Source organism: Cetorhinus maximus, chromosome 30, assembly GCF_964194155.1.
Source record: "Cetorhinus maximus chromosome 30, sCetMax3.hap1.1, whole genome shotgun sequence".
In the NCBI taxonomy this organism is placed as follows: domain Eukaryota; kingdom Metazoa; phylum Chordata; class Chondrichthyes; order Lamniformes; family Cetorhinidae; genus Cetorhinus; species Cetorhinus maximus.
The window spans coordinates 10,768,704-10,788,444 of record NC_135908.1 but is presented as its reverse complement, the minus strand read 5'-3'; the positions used below and the strand labels follow the sequence as shown (position 1 = coordinate 10,788,444).

Here is a 19,741-nt window from a genome sequence, read left to right as displayed (position 1 = left end):
GCCTGCAGCACCTTGGCTTGTGCTGCCTGCTCCTGCTCATCTCATGACTGAAGAATGTTACCGGAGAGTCAAGAGATCTCTGAGCTAGGGATAAAAGCAAGCATGGGTCTAATTTGCCAAGTACCAAACTGGAACCGAACGTGACAAGTTGGGCAGCGATTTAGAGTTCAGCCCTCACACTCCCCAGAGCTCCACGTTTGGAACTGGATACTGAAATGGGGGGGAGGAAATGAGCTGATATACGCGTCCTTGAACATTTTGTTAAAACTACCTGAGGCCCTGCAAATGTAGGTTTTGCATATTGGCTGAAATATGGAATGTATGTTCGACTCACTGGATAGGAAAGGGTTAAGGGATAAAAACCAGGCTCCTCTATCTCTGCATTCTCTCAACATCAGGTAAACAAATCGAGAGCTAGCAAAGTGGGTGAGAATTTGAACAGGGAACAACTTGTCACGAGAGAGCTGGCGTGCGTGTGACAGGATTATTAAACTTGCCCTGCCCCACCCCCCCCAATGCTGATGCAGTTAAACGATATGGGGGGGGACATGCCCCTCACACCTACTCTGTGACATGTAAACCACCCCCCTTTCTTTTTTTTTAACAGGGCAACAGAACCAATGGAAGTGGAGCCTGTGGGAGTGACGGTCACATCCCGCCCCTAACCTGAGACTCAAACTGTAATAAGGCAGATCCCATTTTTTTTAAGGCAACAATAGGACAAAGGCTGACAGATTGAGTTTGTTGGGTTTTTTTTAATATATATATATAAATGATATTTTATATGAAGCTTGGCTTCTAAATTTGCTGGGAGGGAAGGGGATTTAAATCGGATAAAAGTGACTGCAGGGGAGGTGGGGGGAGTCGTGCAGATACTTTTATTTTCTGCATTGCAATATTTCCTGGAGACTGGGCGTGTTCACTCGATCCGCTCTCGGCACCAGACAAAGGGGGTTCGGTGCCGCTGGGGGGGGGGTTTAAAAAGTTGGCTGTGGCTGCATTTCGCTCTCGCATGAGGAATGGCGAGCGCAGCTTTCGACCGTTTCGCCGCCGAGTGCCTGGTCTCCATGTCCCGGACGGCAGTGGTTCACAGCCCGGCTCGGGCAGCCACCACCACCACCACCAGCATCAACCCCCCGCCCCTGCCGCCGGGGGTGGGGGACTCTCAGGACCCAGGGAGCCCCGGCTCCGGGCGGGGGCAGCGGCTGCTGCTGCTGCTGGCGGCCGGGGTCCCGGGACAGGCCGAGCCCCCGGCGAACGCCAGCCCGCCCGAGGGGACGAGGAGCCCGGCCAGAGGCAGAGCGAGAGGCCGGCGAGGTAAGGGCAGGAGCGGCCAGGAGCGGCGGCTGAAGAAGCACCAGTGTCACTACCCGGGCTGCCAGAAGGTCTACGGCAAATCCTCGCACCTGAAGGCTCATCTCCGGACTCACACAGGTCAGTGAGGAACAGCCACCGGGCTCCCCCCCAGAGCCACCCGTCCCCCCCAGAGCCACCCGTCCCCCCCCCAGAGCCACCCGTTCCCCCCCCCCCACCCAGAGCCACCCGTCCCCCGTCCCCCCCCCACCCAGAGCCACCCGTCCCCCCCCCAGAGCCACCCGTCCCCCCCCCCCCAGAGCCACGTCCCCCCCCCACCCAGAGCCACCCCCCCCCCCCAGAGCCACCCGTCCCCCCCCCCCCAGAGCCACCCGTCCCCCCCCCCCAGAGCCACCCGTCCCCCCCCAGAGCCACCCCCCCCCCGTCCCCCCCCCCCCAGAGCCACCCGTTCCCCCCCCCCCCAGCCACCGAGCCCCCCCCCCCCCCCCCCAGCCACCGAGCCCCCCCCCCCCCCCCCCCGGCCACACTAACGGCGATCCGGCCTCTCCCGATCTTTGGGGTGCGGTGAGATCCCGGAGTGTGTGTTCCCCGCCTGGGGAGGTTCAAGTGACCCCTCAAGGGCCCTGGGGTCCCACAGCGGCCGGGGCGCCCCGGTCCCCAAAACGGGGAGGGGGTGGGAGGGGGTGGAGCGATTATCAGCACCGGGGGGTGGGGGGGGAAGAGATTCCCGCAAACCTGACTCCCCGGCCCGGGGCACTGACCCCCCCCCCCCCCCCCCCCAATCCCCGGCCCGGGGCACTGACCCCCCCCCCCCCCCAATCCCCGGCCCAGGGCACTGACCCCCCCCCCCCAATCCCCGGCCCGGGGCACTGACCCCCCCCCCCCCCCAATCCCCGGCCCAGGGCACTGACACCCCCCCCCCCCCCAATCCCGGCCCAGGGCACTGACCCCCCCCCCCCCCAATCCCCGGCCCGGGGCACTGACCCCTCCCCCCCTCAATCCCCGGCCCGGGGCACTGACCCCTCCTCCCCTCAATCCCCGGCCGGGCACTGACCCCCCCCCCAATCCCCGGCCCGGGGCACTGACCTCCCTCCCCCCCCTCAATCCCCGGCCGGGGCACTGACCCCTCCTCCCCCCCCCCCTCAATCCCCGGCCCGGGGCACTGACCCCCCCCCAATCCCGGCCCGGGGCACTGACCTCCCTCCCCCCCCTCAATCCCCGGCCCGGGGCACTGACCCCTCCTCCCCCCCCCCCCTCAATCCCGGCCCGGGGCACTGACCCCTCCTCCCCCCCCCTCAATCCCCGGCCCGGGGCACTGACCCCTCCCCCCCCCCTCCTCGATCCCCGGCCCGGGGCACTGACCCCTCCCCCCTTTAATCTCTGGCCCGGGGCACTGACCCCTCCCCTCCCTCAATCCCCAGCCCGGGGCACTGACCCCTCCCCCCCCCCCCCCCTCCTCCTCAATCCCCGGCCCGGGCACTGACCCCTCCCCCCTTCAATCCCCGGCCCGGGGCACTGACCCCCCCCCCCACCCCCACCCCCAATGCCCAGCCCAGGGCACTGACCCCCCCCCCCCCACCCCCAATGCCCAGCCCGGGCACTGACCCCCCCCAATCCCCAGCCCGGGGCACTGACCCCTCCCCCCCCCCCTCCTCACCCCCGGCCCGGGGCACTGACCCCTCCCCCCTCAATCCCCAGCCCGGGGCACTGACCCCTCCCCCTCCCTCAATCCCCAGCCCGGGGTACTGACCCCCCCCCCCCCCCTCCTCAATCCCCGGCCCGGGGCACTGACCCCTCCCCCCTTTAATCCCTGGCCCGGGGCACTGACCCCTCCCCTCCCTCAATCCCCAGCCCGGGGTACTGACCCCTCCCCCCCCCCCCTCCTCAATCCCCGGCCCGGGGCCACTGACCCCTCCCCCCTTTAATCCCTGGCCCGGGGCACTGACCCCTCCCCTCCCTCAATCCCCAGCCCGGGGTACTGACCCCTCCCCCCCCCCCCCCCTCCTCAATCCCCGGCCCGGGGCACTGACCCCTCTCCCCCCCCTCAATCCCCAGCCCGGGGCACTGACCCCTCCCCCCTTCAATCCCCGGCCCGGGGCACTGACCGCCCCCCACCCCCAATGCCCAGCCCAGGGCACTGACCCCCCCCCCCCCCCCCCCCCATGCCCAGCCCGGGGCACTGACGCCCAATTCCCAGACTGGGACACTCTCCTTCCTCACCGCGCCTCAGGCCACTGACCCGCAATCCCCAGACTGGCCCAGGACACTGAACCGCAGCCTGGCCTGGGACACTGACCCTCCTCACCCCCAGCCCGGGACACTGACGCACCTCACCCCGGCCTGGGACACTGACCCTCCTCAAACCCCAGCCCGGGACACTGACCCTCCTCACCACCAGCCCGGGACATTGACCCAGAATCCCCAGCCCAGCCTGGACACTGACCCCCAATCCCCAGCCCAGGACACTGACCCCCAATCCCCAGCCAAAGACACTGATCCCCAATCCCCAGCCAAAGACACTGATCCCCAATCCCCAGCCAAAGACACTGACCCCCCCAGTCACCAGCTCGGCCCAGGACACTGCCCCGCCTTCATCCCCAGCCCGGGACACTGACCCCCAATCCCCAGCCCAGCCTGGGATACTGACCCACATACCTCAGCCCGGTCCGGGACACTGATCCCCCAATCCCCGGCTCGGGACACTGACCCTCGATTCCCCAGCCCTGGACACTGACCCCCAATCCCCAGCGCGAGACACTGACCCTCGATTAACCCAGCTCAGGACACTGACCCCCGATCCCATCCTGGCCCAGGACACTGACCCTGGCCCAGAACACTGACCCCCGATCCCCATCCTGGCCCAGGACACTGACCCCCGATCCCCATCCTGGCCCAGGACACTGACCCGCAATCCCCAGCCCGAGACACGGAAACCCAATTTCCAGCCCGAGGCTCTGACCCCCGCAATCACCAGCCCGGCCTGGGACACTGAGGCCCCATCCCTGGCTCGGGACACTGACCCCCCCCTCAATGCCCGGCCCGGGACATTGACCCCCCCCCCTCAATGCCCGGCCCAGCCCAGCCCAGGACACTGACCCCCCAATCCCCAGGCCAGCTCAGGGCCCTGACCCCCGCAATTCCCAGGCCGGCTCGGGGCTCTGACCTCCCAATCCCCAGGTCTGGACACTGACCCCCCATCCCCATCCCTGGCTCGGGACACTGATGCACAATTTCTCGGCCCGGGACACTGACCCTCGATTCCCCCAGCCCAGCCCGGGACACTGACCCCCGATCCCCATCCTGGCCCAGGACACTGATCTGCAATCCCCAGCCCGAGGCTCTGACCCCCCAGACCCCTCCCAATCACCAGCCAGGTCAGGGACACTGACCCCCACCACCAATCCTGGCTCGGGACACTGACCCTCGATTCCCCGGCCCGGGACACTGACCCTCGATTCCCCGGCCTGGCCCGGCCCGGGACACTGACCCTCGATTCCCCGGCCTGGCCGGCCCGGACACTGACCCTCGATTCCCCGGCCCGGGACACTGACCCTCGATTCCCCGGCCCGGGACACTGACCCTCGATTCCCCGGCCCGGGACACTGACCCTCGATTCCCCGGCCCGGGACACTGACCCTCGATTCCCCGGCCCGGGACACTGACCCTCGATTCCCCGGCCCGGGACACTGACCCTCGATTCCCCGGCCCGGGACACTGACCCTCGATTCCCCGGCCCGGGACACTGACCCTCGATTCCCCGGCCCGGGACACTGACCCTCGATTCCCCGGCCCGGGACACTGACCCTCGATTCCCCGGCCCGGGACACTGACCCTCGATTCCCCGGCCCGGGACACTGACCCTCGATTCCCCGGCCCGGGACACTGACCCTCGATTCCCCGGCCCGGGACACTGACCCTCGATTCCCCGGCCCGGGACACTGACCCTCGATTCCCCGGCCCGGGACACTGACCCTCGATTCCCCGGCCCGGGACACTGACCCTCGATTCCCCGGCCCGGGACACTGACCCTCGATTCCCCGGCCCGGGACACTGACCCTCGATTCCCCGGCCCGGGACACTGACCCTCGATTCCCCGGCCCGGGACACTGACCCTCGATTCCCCGGCCCGGGACACTGACCCTCGATTCCCCGGCCCGGGACACTGACCCTCGATTCCCCGGCCCGGGACACTGACCCTCGATTCCCCGGCCCGGGGCTCTGACCCTCGATTCCCCGGCCCGGGGCTCTGACCCTCGATTCCCCGGCCCGGGGCTCTGACCCTCGATTCCCGGCCCGGGGCTCTGACCCTCGATTCCCCGGCCCGGGGCTCTGACCCTCGATTCCCCGGCCCGGGGCTCTGACCCTCGATTCCCCGGCCCGGGACACTGACCCTCGATTCCCCGCCCGGGACACTGACCCTCGATTCCCCGGCCCGGGGCTCTGACCCTCGATTCCCCGGCCCGGGGCTCTGACCCTCGATTCCCCGGCCCGGGGCTCTGACCCTCGATTCCCCGGCCCGGGGCTCTGACCCTCGATTCCCCGGCCCGGGGCTCTGACCCTCGATTCCCCGGCCCGGGGCTCTGACCCTCGATTCCCCGGCCCGGGACACTGACCCTCGATTCCCCGGCCCGGACACTGACCCTCGATTCCCCGGCCCGGGACACTGACCCTCGATTCCCCGGCCCGGGGCTCTGACCCTCGATTCCCCGGCCCGGGGCTCTGACCCTCGATTCCCCGGCCCGGGGCTCTGACCCTCGATTCCCCGGCCCGGGACACTGACCTCGATTCCCCGGCCCGGGACACTGACCCTCGATTCCCCGGCCCGGGACACTGACCCTCGATTCCCCGGCCCGGGACACTGACCCTCGATTCCCCGGCCCGGGACACTGACCCTCGATTCCCCGGCCCGGGACACTGACCCTCGATTCCCCGGCCCGGGACACTGACCCTCGATTCCCCGGCCCGGGACACTGACCCTCGATTCCCCGGCCCGGGACACTGACCCTCGATTCCCCGGCCCGGGACACTGACCCTCGATCCCCGGCCCGGGACACTGACCCTCGATTCCCCGGCCCGGGACACTGACCCTCGATTCCCCGGCCCGGGACACTGACCCTCGAATCCCCGGCCCGGCCCACTGACCCCCGAATCCCCGGCCCGGCCCGGCCCACTGACCCTCGATTCCCCGGCCCGGCCCTGAACACTGACCCTCGATTCCCCGGCCCGGCCCTGAACACTGACCCTCGATTCCCCAGCCCGGGACACTGACCCTTGATTCCCCAGCCTGGCCTGGCCCGGGACACTGACCCTCGATTCCCCAGCCTGGCCTGGCCCGGGACACTGACCCTCGATTCCCCGGCCCGGAACACTGACCCCCAATCCCCAGCTTGAGACACTGACCCTCGATTCCCCAGCCTGGGACACTGACCCCCAATCCCCAGCGCGGCCCGGGACACTGAACCCCAATCCCCAGCTTCGGACACTGACCCCCAATTTCCAACCTGGCCCGGGACACTGACCCCCAATTTCTCCAGCCTGAGACACTGATCTCCAATTCTCCCAGCCCAAGACACTGGCCACGTTCACAGAGCACAGCTGACTGTCCATTATTTAACAGAAATATGGGTCAGAATTGCAAAAAAAAGTGATTCTAGAAAAGCCAGAATCATATGTAATAAAAACACAGGTTGATTCTTTCACTAAATGGGCTTTGATTGATCAGTTTTTCAGTTTATAAATCACAAACCCAGTTTAAAGTATAAACAATCTAAAAATACCATTGAGTATTTGATAAAACTTTAAGGCAAAAATACCAGGAACCACTGCAACAATCCTGTGTCATTCTGTAAATGTTTGTTGGAAGGCACCAGTTAAACCCCTGATTCCCTCCCTCCCTTTCACCCACCCTCTCCGCATTGTCCAAATCATTGCTTTCTCCCCCACCGCCCAAATGTCGGCCACTCTCCTCCTCCCAGTCTCTCTTTGCCCCGAGTGCCTTACTCTCCACCTCCTCTCTCTCTCACTTCACCTCCCCTTCTCCTGCTCCTCCCTGTTCAGCCTCCTTCCCTTTCTTACCCTTCCTCCTCAACTTGCAACCCTGCTTCTCTCGCCTCCTCCTCACTCCGTTCCCTCCACCCTCTTCTCCCCACTCCCTCCCTCTCCTCCCCACTCCCTCCCTCTCCACCCTTTGTCCCCCTCCCTCTCCACCCTCTTCCCCTTCTGCCATATTCTTGCAGGCCCAGTGGTTATTGGAGTAAATACAAACATTCTCTAAATTTATACCAATTAAATAAAAAACAAGTAATGACTTTAGTTAACAGCAAATACATTTGAGAAATATAAATAAACTCAGGAGCTGCTTCAAGTTCTGTGTTGGTCTTACAGTTTGTAGATCAGACAGGGAGCGCACCAGAAACTCAGACTTATCAGTGTTTCTTTGAAGCACTGGTTAAGCTCGTAGTCAACCCTTAGGTTAACGGTTTAGAAAAAGTAGCAAGGTCCAGGAATTTTATAGGAGTGAACTAACCAGAGCACTCTGCTCTCAGTGCATTCTCAACCCTTCATACTACCCAAGATTGTGTTAAATCCTTTTGGGAAGGTTTTTTTTTTGTCTCCAAAAGGAAAACAATTCAGCAAAACAAAATAAACTGACAGATTACCATGAGCACACACTGAACTCATTTTCTGCTGTTTTTATGAGAAAAAAACATGGCAATGCTTTTTTCTTTTAGAGGGTGTGAGCTAATGAGCTATTGACATCGCTGTGACATCACATGCAGGTGCTGGGGTCTCATAGTTTATTCTGATTCGAAAGAACCAGTGATGTCAAACTGGTCAAAATTTGCAAAATTTAAGATGACTCCGTATAAAGTCCCAGGCCTTGTGAAGTTTTCATTTCCTCTCCCATTGCCTCTTCTACTCTCGGAGTATAGTTCAACAGGCATTGAGTGCCGTCTCGTTCAAGCCATTCCTTAAAAAGATCAAAGCAGCCGCTTGAAGGCAAACCATTCATCACCTTAAACGTCAACTTCCTCCACCACAGGTGCAGAGTGGCAAGCAGTGTGTACCATCAATCCCTGACCTCTATCACTCAGAAAAACAAAGGCAGCAGGTGCATGGGGGAATATCGCCTCCACAAACCATCCTGAGCAAATATGTATCACTTTCATCAGTAGGAACTACCTACCTAACAGCAGTTCAAGGCAGTGGCCCACCACCACCTTCTCAAAGGCATCTAGGGATGGACGTTAAACACTGGCCTTGCTAGCGATCAATACCCATATCCTGAGAATGAAGAAGAGGAGACAATTGGCAGTTATTCAACCATGCAGGCCGTCACGTACACTGCCGTTGCTCATGTTTACACACACACACACACAAAACACACTTTCCAGCAAGTGGTCAGGAACAAGAACCCTAGCTGTTTTCCACCTCTTTAGTGCCACTGAGGACAATGCTCACATTCAGCTGCTGAGACCAATTGACTCAGCATAGAGTCAGGGATCGAACCTAGACCTTCCTCAGTTTGTGCCATACCGAGTTGCAGGAGAAGGGGTGGGTGAGGGCATTCTGTGAAGTTTAATCATTTTTAATATGTCCATTGCTCTTGCATTTCTTGAACTCTGCCAACTGAAAGACATAAAAATAGACAAAAGTGAACAATTCACACTTTTTTTTAAACAAGTAAATTGTCAAATTATCAGTGATCCACCTGCCTGGTTCATTGAGGCAAAATTGAACTGTTTCTGTGCTGAGGTACTAGGAAGCTAGCCGATGGCCTTTTGTGTCTTCATGTGATTTCGCTTCTTCTGCAATGACATTTGTAATTAATAAATTTGCCTGACGATGCTGCCCCTTTAAAAAAAACCAATGAGAGCATTGGCTCAGGACAGTCTGTAACAATACAGCAAGTGTCAGTAAAAATTGGTGCTGTTCTTTAACACTGGGATAAGTGAGGTTTGGAAGAATGAGATCCAAAGGCCTTAAGGGTCTTCTGCACCCAAACCCATACTATGCTCCTAGCCAACCTCCCACCCTTCATAAACTTAAGCTCATCTAAAACTTTGCTGCTCATATCCTAACTCACATCAAGTCCCATTCATCTATCACCCCTGTGCTCGTTGACCTACATTGGCTCCTGGTCTGGCAATGCTTCAAATTTAGCGTTCTCATCCTTGCTTTCAAATTCCCACCACCCTCCCCTTCCCACCAGCCTCGCCACCTCCCCATCTCTGTCAGCAACTCTCTGAAGTCCTTGCATTCCTCCCCTTCTGGCTTTTTCACTTCTCTGATTTTAATTGCTCCACTATTGGTGCCTTTCCACCTCTCCCTTCCTCCTTTAAAATGCTCCTTAAAATTTAGCTCTAACCAAACTTGTGCTCACCAGTCCTAATATTTCTGTGCTCAATGTGAAATGTTGCTTGCTATCCCTGCTTGGTACTTATGATGTTAAAGTTGCTATATAAATGGAAGTTGGTAGGTGTATGGTAACACAGTCCCCCTTCCTGAAACATCAAAACATATAAAAACACCACAGCCAGTAGCTGAGAGTCAGAACGATACTGGAATTACTGCCCGTCATTCTGCCTGCAGCACAAACAGAATCATTGGGTAATATCCTACTGTATATATTCCAGCATTTCATGAAACCCAACACTGTCAAGTCAGCTGAAATACCTCTGACGTTTTATACGTGAGACGCTTGGTGTCAGTTATTAGACGTGAGCTACTGTTTTGATACCTCATCCTCTGGCTGAAGTAAACTATTTGCTGAGATAAAAAGGGTCAATATTCCACAATATGCCTGTTAAACCCTGATGAATGTTATCAGACCCAGTTTATCCTAATTTAAAATGGCTTGCATTTACAATGTTTAATCTCAGAAAACTTTTCTTACACTGAGTTACTTTGAAGTAGTGCAGTCTCAGTTTGGTTTTTATACCGTTTGTATTTTTTCTGATTGTGAAGTAGTTTTGGGGGTGAAAAAGGAGTTGGCACCTCCCATAACCTTGTGGATGACTTTTGCTGTAATTAGGATTAAATGTCAGTGGCATTTTGTCCTGCAGGGCAGGGAGTGACTTACTCACTTGAGTCAGTTCAATACATCAACAGTGCTGTCAAGCGGCACTTGCTTAACAATAACCTGCTTACTGACGCCCAGTTAGGCAGAACCCAAACTGAGTGTCAGTGAGCAGGTTATTACTAAACAAGTGCAACTTGATAGCGATATAGATGACCTCTTCCATCACTTTACTGATGATTGAGAGTAGATTGACGGGGTGGTAATTGGCTGTGTTGCATTGTCTTGCTTTTTTGTAGATAGGACATAGCTGGGCAATTTTCCACATTGCCGGGTAGATGCCAGTGTTGTAGCTGTACTGGAATAGCTTGGCACGGGGCACTGCTAGTTCTGGAGCACAAGTCTTCAGTACTATTGCCGGAATATTGCCGCAAGACTTGTGCTCCAGAACTTGTTGCGCCCCTAGCCAAGCTGTTCCAGTACAGCTACAACACTGGCATCTAGCCAACTATGTGGAAAATATGTATGACCTGTACACAGAAAGCAGGACAAATCCTACCTAGCCAATTACCACCCCATAAGTCCACTCTCCGTCATCAGTAAAGTGATGGAAGAAGTCATCAACAGTGCAATCAAGCCACACTTGCTGAGCAATAACCTACTCAGTGCTCAGTTTGGGTTCTGCCAGGGCCACTCAGCTCCTGACCTCATTACAGCCTTGGTTCAAACAGGGACAAATAGCTGAACTGAGGTGAGAGTGACCGCCCTTGACATCACGCAGCATTTGACCAAGTGTGGCATCAAGGAGCAAAACTGGAGTCAATGGGAATCAGGGGAAAACTCTCCGCTAGTTGGAGTCATACCTAGCACAAAGGAAGATGGTTGTGGTTGTTGGAGGTCAATAAGCTCAGTTCCAGGACATCACTGTAGGAGTTCTTCAGGGTAGTGTCCTAGGCCCAACCATCTTCAGCTGCTTCATGAGTGACCATCCTTCCATCATAAGGTCAGAAGTGGGGATGTTCGCTGATGATTGCACAATGTTCAGCAGCATTTGTGACTCCTCAGATACTGATGCAATCCGTGTCCAAATGCAACAAGACCTGGACAATATCTAGGCTTGAGCTGACAATTGGCAAGTGACAGTCATGCCACACAAGTGCCAAGTAATGATCATCTCCAACAAGGGAGAATCTAACCATCACCCCTTGACATTCAATGTCATTACCATCATTCAATCCCTGACTATCAACATTGTGAGGGTTACCATTGACCAGAAACTGAACTGGACTAGCCATATAAATACTGTGGCTACAGGAGCAGATCAGGATCCTGCTGTGAGTAACTCACCTCCTGACTCCCCAAAGCCTGTCCACAATCCACAAGGCACAAGTCAGGAGTGTGATGGAATACTCTCCACTTGTCTAGATGAGTGCTGCTCCAATAACACTCAAGAAGCTTGACACTGTCCAGGACAAAGCAGCCCACTTATTTGGCACCCCATCCACAAGCATTCACTCCCTCCACTACCGGTGTACAGTAGCAGCAGTGTGTACCATCTACAAGGTGCACTGCAGGAACTCACCAAGGGTCCTTAGACAGCACCTTCCAAACCCACAAGCACAACCATCTAGAAGGACAAGAGCAGCAGATACATGGGAATACTGCAATCTGCAAGTTCCCCTCCAAGCCACATACCATCCTGACTTGGAAATATATTGCTGTTCCTTTACTGTAGCTGGGTCAAAATCCTGGAACTCCCTCTGTAACAGCATTGTGTGTGTACCTACACCATATGAATTGCTGTGGTTCAAGAAGGTAGCTCACCACCACCTTCTCAAGGGCAATTTGGGGCGAGCAATAAATGCTGTCCTAGCCAGCTATGTCCACATCCCATGAATTAAAAAAAAACATTGTCAGGGACCATAGCCTTTGCAGTATCCAGTGCCTTCAGCCGTTTCTTGATATCACATGGATGAATTGAACTGGCTGAAGACTGGCATCTGTGATGCTAAGGTGATGCTAAGGTCCTCTGGAGGAGGCTGAGATGGATCATCCATTTGGCACTGCTGGGTGAAGATTATTACAAATATTTTGCACTGATGTGCTGGACTACCCCATCATTGAGAATGGGGGTATTTGTGGAGCCTCCTCCTCCAGTGAGTTGTTTAATTGTCCACCAGCATTCACGACTGGATGTGGCAGGACTGCAGAGCTTAGATCTGATCTGTTGGTTGTGGAATCGCTTGGCTCTGTCTATCACTTACTGCTTATGCTGTTTGACACACATGTAGTCCTGTGTTGTAGCTTCAGCAGGTTGATACCTCATTTTTAGGTATGCCTGGTGCTCCTCCTGCACTCTTCATTGAATCAGGATCGATCCCCTGGCTTGGTGGTAATGGTAGAGTGGGGCTTTGCTGGGCCATGAGGTTACAGATTGTGGTTGAGTACAATTCTGCTGCTGCTGATGGCCACAATGCCTCATGGGTGCTCAGTCTTCAGTTGCTAGACCTGTTTGAAATCTACCCCATTTAGCACGGTGGTAGTGCAACACTCTCCATACAACACGATGGAGAGTATCTTCAACATGAAGATGGGACTTCATGTCCACAAGGACTCTGCAGTGGTCACTCCTGCCTATACTGTCATGGACCAATGCATCTGTGGCAGGCAGGTTGGTGAGGATGAGGTCAAGTATGTTTTTCCCTCACCACCTGCCGCAGACCTAGTCTAGCACCTATGTCCTTTTGGACTTGGCCAGCTCGCTCTGTACTGGTGCTACCAAGCCATTCTTGGTGATGGACATTGAAGTCCCTCACCCAGAGTGCATTCTACGCCTATATTGTCAACCACATTGCTGTGGATCTGGAGTCACACATAGACCAGACCAGATAAGGACAGCAGATTTCCTCCCCTAATGGCCATCAGTGAACCAGAGAAACAGTGGTTTCATGGTTATCATTCGATTTTTAATTCCAGATTTTTATTTAATTCAAATTCCACCATCTGCTGTGGTGGGATTCCAACCTGGATCCCCAGAGCAGAATACTAGTCCAGTGACAATACCACTACACCACTGCCTCCCCATGAGGTGAGGAGAGAGTGACTGCCCTTGACATCAAGGCAGCAGTTGACTGAATGTGGCATCAAGGAGCCCTGGCAAAACTGGAGTCAATGGGAATCGGGGGGAAACTCTCTGCTGATTGAAGTCATACCTAGCACAAAGGAAGATGGTTGTGGTTGTTGGAGGTCAAATCATCTCAGTTTGGACATAACTACAGGAGTTCCCCAGGGTAGTGTCCTAGGTCCAACCACCTTCAGCTGCTTCCATCAATGACTTCCTTCATCATAAGTTCAGAAGTGGGAATGTTCGCTGATGATTGCATAATGTTCGGCACCATTCGTGACTCCTCAGATACTGAAGCAGTCCAAATGCAGCAAGACCAGGACAATATCCAGGCTTGGGCTGCCAAGTAGCAAGTAATATTCACACCACATAAGTGCCAGGTAATGACTATCTCCAACAAGAGAGAATCTAACCATTGCACCTTGACATTCAATGGCATTAGCATCACTGAATACCCCACTATCACATCCCAGGATTTACCTTTGACCAGAAACTGAACTGGACCAGCCATATAAATACTGTGGCTACAAGAGCAGGTCAAAGGCTAGGAATCCTGAGTCACCACCTGACTCCCCAAAGCCTGTCCACCATCTACAAGGCACAAGTCAGGAGTATGATGGAATATTCACCACTTGCCTGGATGGATGCAGCTGCAACAACACTCAAGAAGCTTCACTCCATCCAGGACAGAGCTTGATTACCACCCCATCCACAAACATTCACTCCCTCCTACACCAATGCACAGTGATAACAGTGCGTACCATCTACAAGATGCACTGCTGGAACTCAGTTAGACTCCATAGACAGCACCTTCCAAATCCATGACCGCTACTATCTGGAAGGACAAGGACAGCAGACAGATGGGAACACCACCACCTGAAAGTTCCCCTCCAAGCCACTTACCATCCTGATTGAAAATATATCACCGTTCCTTCACTGTCGCTGAGTCAAAATCCTGGAACTCTCCCTAAAAGCACTGTGGGTGTTCCTACACTACATTCAAGAAGGTTCAAACCAGCTCAGCACCACCTTCTCAAGGGCGATTACAGATGGGCAATAAATGCTGGTCTAGCCAGCAACACTCACATCCCATGAAGGAATTTAAAATAAAACATGGGATTAGGAATCTGACTGACTATAGCCACAAAGCTCTGAGATGTCACAAACAAGTTGAAGAAATACATATTGGAACACCAGTGGGTAGGACCATAGAGTATGTCATTTTATTTACCAGAACCACATAACGATATTTTATACTATATTTGATCCATCTAACCCATGTTGCACCTGCCCTGGGAATGTTTGTTGGGGACGATGTAGAGGGATTGTTGCTCTTTATCTAATCCATGTTGTACCTGCATTGGGACTGATTAGTACTAATACCTGTCTAAGCAGAAAGTGTTCCATTCTCCATCGCCAACATCCCTTGTGATCAGCGAAAAGGACTCTTCCCCTAATTTACCCTTTCGGAAGTAGACATGATCCCATTCCCATGGCTGGTGTATGAGGTTATTCTGAGTATCCACTGGCTGTCAGATGGTTTCATGACAATGTACTCTGGTAGTTCAAAGTTAAATTCCCCTAATGGCTTACGGGATCCGTACAATACCTTGTGTGGTACTTGTATACATTGACCATAGTGTCCCATGTTCCATCTGTGGTCTGTGCCAAGTTTGGTGATGTCAGCTCGCAGAGTGATGGAGCCTATAAATAGTTTCAACATCCCTGGGTTCAGGATGAGTAGGATCAACAGCGACTTGCTTCCTATGCAGGAAGACATCCCGAAGCACTTCAAAGGAGAGTAATCAGGCAAAATGTGACAAGATCCAGCAAAGGAGATGTAAGGGCAGGTGACCAAACTGTTGCTCAAAGGGGTAGGTTTTAATAGGCCAAGTGCCTGTTCTGAAGGAAAGTGGCCCCATGTGAAAATGTCAGATAAGCATCTAGCTTGGCTGTGATCCCAATGATGAAATAGCCTGACCAGATTCAAAGCTGGAAATTTAATGCTTGGGTGACTGGCACCTCTAAACCTTTTAGCCTAACGAGAATCAATGTCAGGGAGTGTCAGCACCTGGGCTGTGGGAGAGGTGGGGGGAGGGTGAGCAGTGGTCAGTGGTTGGGGGGGATTATAGTACCTCAGGGAAAGGGAGAGGCGTCCAAATTCAGCTTATTAAACTGTGGCTCAGATGATACACACTTGCCTCTGAATCACAGGATTCCAGGTTCAAGTCCCACTACAGGACTGGAGCACAAAAATCAAGGCTGACATTCCAGTGCAGTATGTGGGGAGCATTGCACTGTCGGAGGTGCCATCTTTCAGATGAGATGTTAAACCGAGGCCCCCATCTGCCTGCTCAGGTGGTTGTAAAAGATCCCATGGCGCTATTTCAAAGAAGAGCAAGGTATCCTGCCCAATATTTATCCCTCAATCAACATTTCAAAGAACAGATTATCTGGTCATTATCACATTGTTGTTTATGGGAGTTTGCTAAGCATAAATTTGCTCCTGCATTACAACAGCGACACTTAAAAAGTACTCCATTGGCTGTAAAGCACTTTGAGATGTCTGGTTGTTGTGAAAAGCGCTATATAAATGCAAGTCCTTTTTTTAAAAATCGCTTATTATATTGTTTATTTAAATTTTAGGTGAGAGGCCGTTTGCATGCACTTGGCCAGATTGCAACAAGAAGTTTGCTCGCTCTGACGAACTGGCTCGACACTACCGCACCCACACGGGCGAGAAGCGTTTTAGCTGCCCCATCTGCGAGAAACGCTTCATGCGCAGTGATCACCTGATGAAACATGCTCGACGCCATGCCAATTTCCAGCCCAGCATGCTGAAGAGAGCGCACAGCTCCCGACCCGGCTCAGTCAGTGATTACAGCCGATCGGACGCTTCCAGCCCAGCCCTGAGCCCTGCCAGCTCACCCTGAACACACCTGTGCCCAATGGCAGCACTTCGGACTCACCTAATCTCCCAACAGTTGAACTTCGCTGTGACAGTGAAAAACAAAAGGGAAATGAAGTTGGCTGATATTGAAGGAACAGCGTCACTCCTACCGTATCTTTCAAAAAGAGAAACAGCTTTAAAAGAAAACACAAAACTACACATTCACCTCAGGATATGTCACTGTAAAATGTTTTTTTTAAACTGCACAATAGAGAAAGCAAAATGTGGCTCGGATTTAACCTGATTCAGTTTTTTCCCTCAGGGATGATTACACATTTCTCCTGTACCATCGCCTTACCTTAAATATTTGCACTGTCTGATTGCATCATTTTCAAATTGATATTTGGGGGGGTGGGGTGCGGTGGTGTGGCATGAGTGGACATAGTTGGACTCCTCTCCTGGAATCTTCTTTAAGTTTTAATGTTTGCAGCTGATGTGTTTATCGTGGATTGTTTTAACGTAAATGCTCTTCCAAGTTGCAGCACATATTTCACCATGAACAGAGAACAGGGATTGCAGAGGTGTTAAACCCCTGCCTGGTGACCTGTTACTACCCTGCGCACCCCCCCTCCCCCCCGCTCAGAACATAACATCATTTTCAGTTGGTAATTGCACAACAGTGCATGGGGTGGAGGGATCAGAACTTTCCTCCTCTTGGGTTATGAAGTTACAAGCTGCCAGTGAATGTTGTTTTTCTTGCTAATGACCCCCACGCCCCCCTCCAAAAAAGTAATTAATCCGTAAAATTGTACAAAAACTTGGAGATTTAATATTATGGACTAACAAAAACATAGAAGCCATTCCAAAAAGTTTTTTAAATATTTTAGAAAATAGTTTTAAGTGCCGTCAGATGTAGCGCATTGTATACTCTAGGTTATTGGTTACTTTGTGGAGTGATTTGAATTATATAGATTCCAAAGGAAGCCATGTGGACCTCTGTACGTACTTGCTTTGCATGGAAGCTGTTGCCTCCGATCTCTTGTGTTTGTTGTGTTGATAGGCTCTGTGTAGCACTATAGGTACTTGATTCTGAGATCAGATAATTTCAATCCTGTACCTCTCACACACTCCAGTAGTAAATGTGTCTGAAACACAACGACACACAGATACTCTGAGGTAATCTGCTGTATTTATTTTTGGGTTTCTATTTAACTGTAAAATGCAACAGGCTGGTCCTTTAATTATTAAAAAAGGAGAATGTATGGTCAAGTTGAGTGGTTAAACATTTATTGTGTGTGTATCATAGAAGTTGAATTAATGTCACTGGCTTGTAAGTTAAACTGGTACGTGCAAGAATTACTTTTTAATTTTGTTGAAATTTACAGTTTGTTTCGAGATCTGTCCCTTTCTATTGAAGATTCTGTGTGCACACTTGTCAAAATATCTGTGAATTCTCTGAATTGTACATCTACACATTATTTAGGTAACTTTCTTCTCTCTGCACCCCCGAAATTGCGACTCTGGCTACATTACTGCATGGTGTCAAAGGCACTGGCAGCCCTCCAATAACCTCACTCAAGTTACTATTCTTCACTTATGAACCTACACTGTGAACATTGACAATTCTTCAGTCGTGAAGGGCAGCATAGCCAAAGCCTGTCCTGTTCTTAGCAAATGCCTGCAGCCATACTTTTTGCAGCAGGGGTCACAACTGAGGAACAGGAATAAATAGTGTAAACTCCACTAGGGCGGCATCAGCTAACGCAGTAGGGGATTAAATGTTGGACCTTAATGGCTTAGTATTACACTGGCTACTCCATTAAAACTTGCTGAGAAATCTAATGACTTTGGATATGAAATAACACATTATACACCTGTGGATTGTAACTCGAAGCAGGCCATTTGCTCTGTCACATGGCAGTGAGGTAAATCCTAAGGCCACTGAACAGGCATACTCATGCCTCAGTTTAGATGAGTGTCAGTTTTCAGTCTAGAGTATTGTAGACTTGTTTCCTGATAAAAATGGGCTTTGGCGAGACTGAAAGCCCCCAAGGTGGCCCATGGCATGAGAACACATTAAACTGGGAGCAGGTTTAATAGGTCCCAGACACATCCAATACTCATTTAGGAGGGGATTCATGATGAGGAATGGCTACAACAGGAGTAGAACGAAAGTGTTCTTTAATTAGGTTACACTAGCTGGAGCACCAGGATGGACATTGTCCTTTCACCTCAGAGGTTTGGTTCAAATGTAGTTCAGATTGGAACTGAAGTGTTTTGCATGGAATGAGTTTGGAAATCTTAGTCTAGTTTTTTGGTTCTGTGGATTGAGATTTCCAAACTCATTTTTGTTACTATAGCAGACAATCTCACTCCAAAATGGTGGGGGGGGGGGGAAAATCACAGTGCAGAGATCTAGAGTTAGCTTTACTTTGTATCTAACCCATGCTGTACCTGACCTGGGAGTGTTTGATGGGATAGTGTTGAGGGAACATTACTCTGCTTTGATTTAGTGTGCCTACTCAAGGAATTGTGTGATGATACCCAAATTAAGTGTTTCATTCCCCACTATGAACACTTCTTGGCTTTAAAACAAAAAGGTCATCGCGCTGTCCACTGCTCAAAAAAGGAATGATCACAGGTTTCTGGAGAGTCCAAATTCTCTGGTTTCATATATAAGAGTGAGCGAAAGCATCCACCAATGATAGCTGCACAAACATTACGAGCTGAGCTGTGTATTTTAGCAAGTGTGATCCTTTGGTGCTTTTACTGTATATTTATATTTTGGGGATCTCTAGGCTGGGATTGAGTGAGATTCTCCTTCTCCAATCTGACTGTTCAATTTTTCTTCAGTACCTCGTGTACACATGTAAATAATTAATTTCTATTTTCATTAAATAAACCATATCCAACTATAAGAGAACCATGCAGTGACTCACCACACACCCAATCATTACACAGGGGATCGTACTTCACGATGCTGGTGCCCACTGCTCTGTCGCTCTGCTTTGTACGCGTTTTGTAATTTTACTTTGTACATCCACTTTGTGATTATTGTCCTATGCAAACTTTAACAAGAGTAAAACTACAATTTCTTAATACATTATATGCATGATTAGTGAGGGCTTCATTTGAATAAATTTTTAAATAAGAGTTCTGTCAGACCCATTTATTATTAAGAATTACATCTTTGAATGAGAGCAACAGCAAATCATAGAATGGTTACAGCGCCATCAGACTGTGGGGAAAAGTCCCAAAAGCGCCAACTCTGATCAGGCTTCACATTCCACAAGTACTCAGCATTATCTGGTATCTCACCCAAGTGACCATTTTTTTATGAACCAGACAGTGAATGTCTAAAAGCTATTAAACCATGGTGTCCATCACATCTCAC

The 19,741-nt window shown here is 52.7% G+C and overlaps 1 protein-coding gene across 1 annotated transcript; it reads left to right on the top strand.

Annotated features, from left to right (window-relative positions):
* Positions 1-860: 860 nt before the first annotated feature.
* On the top strand, positions 861-19,500 carry LOC144670049 (Krueppel-like factor 13). Its single transcript, XM_078532406.1, has 2 exons — positions 861-1,434; positions 16,104-19,500. Exons 1-2 carry the CDS (start codon positions 1,020-1,022, stop codon positions 16,388-16,390), a joined length of 702 nt encoding a protein of 233 aa, XP_078388532.1. The 5' UTR covers positions 861-1,019; the 3' UTR covers positions 16,391-19,500.
* Positions 19,501-19,741: the final 241 nt, after the last annotated feature.

Coding starts and splice junctions, on each gene's coding strand:
- LOC144670049 (XM_078532406.1), top strand. CDS start 1,020: ATGGCGAGCGCAGCTTTCGACCGTTTCGCCGCCGAGTGCCTGGTCTCC. Junction 1,435..16,103: donor TCATCTCCGGACTCACACAG/GTCAGTGAGGAA, acceptor TTTAAATTTTAG/GTGAGAGGCCGTTTGCATGC.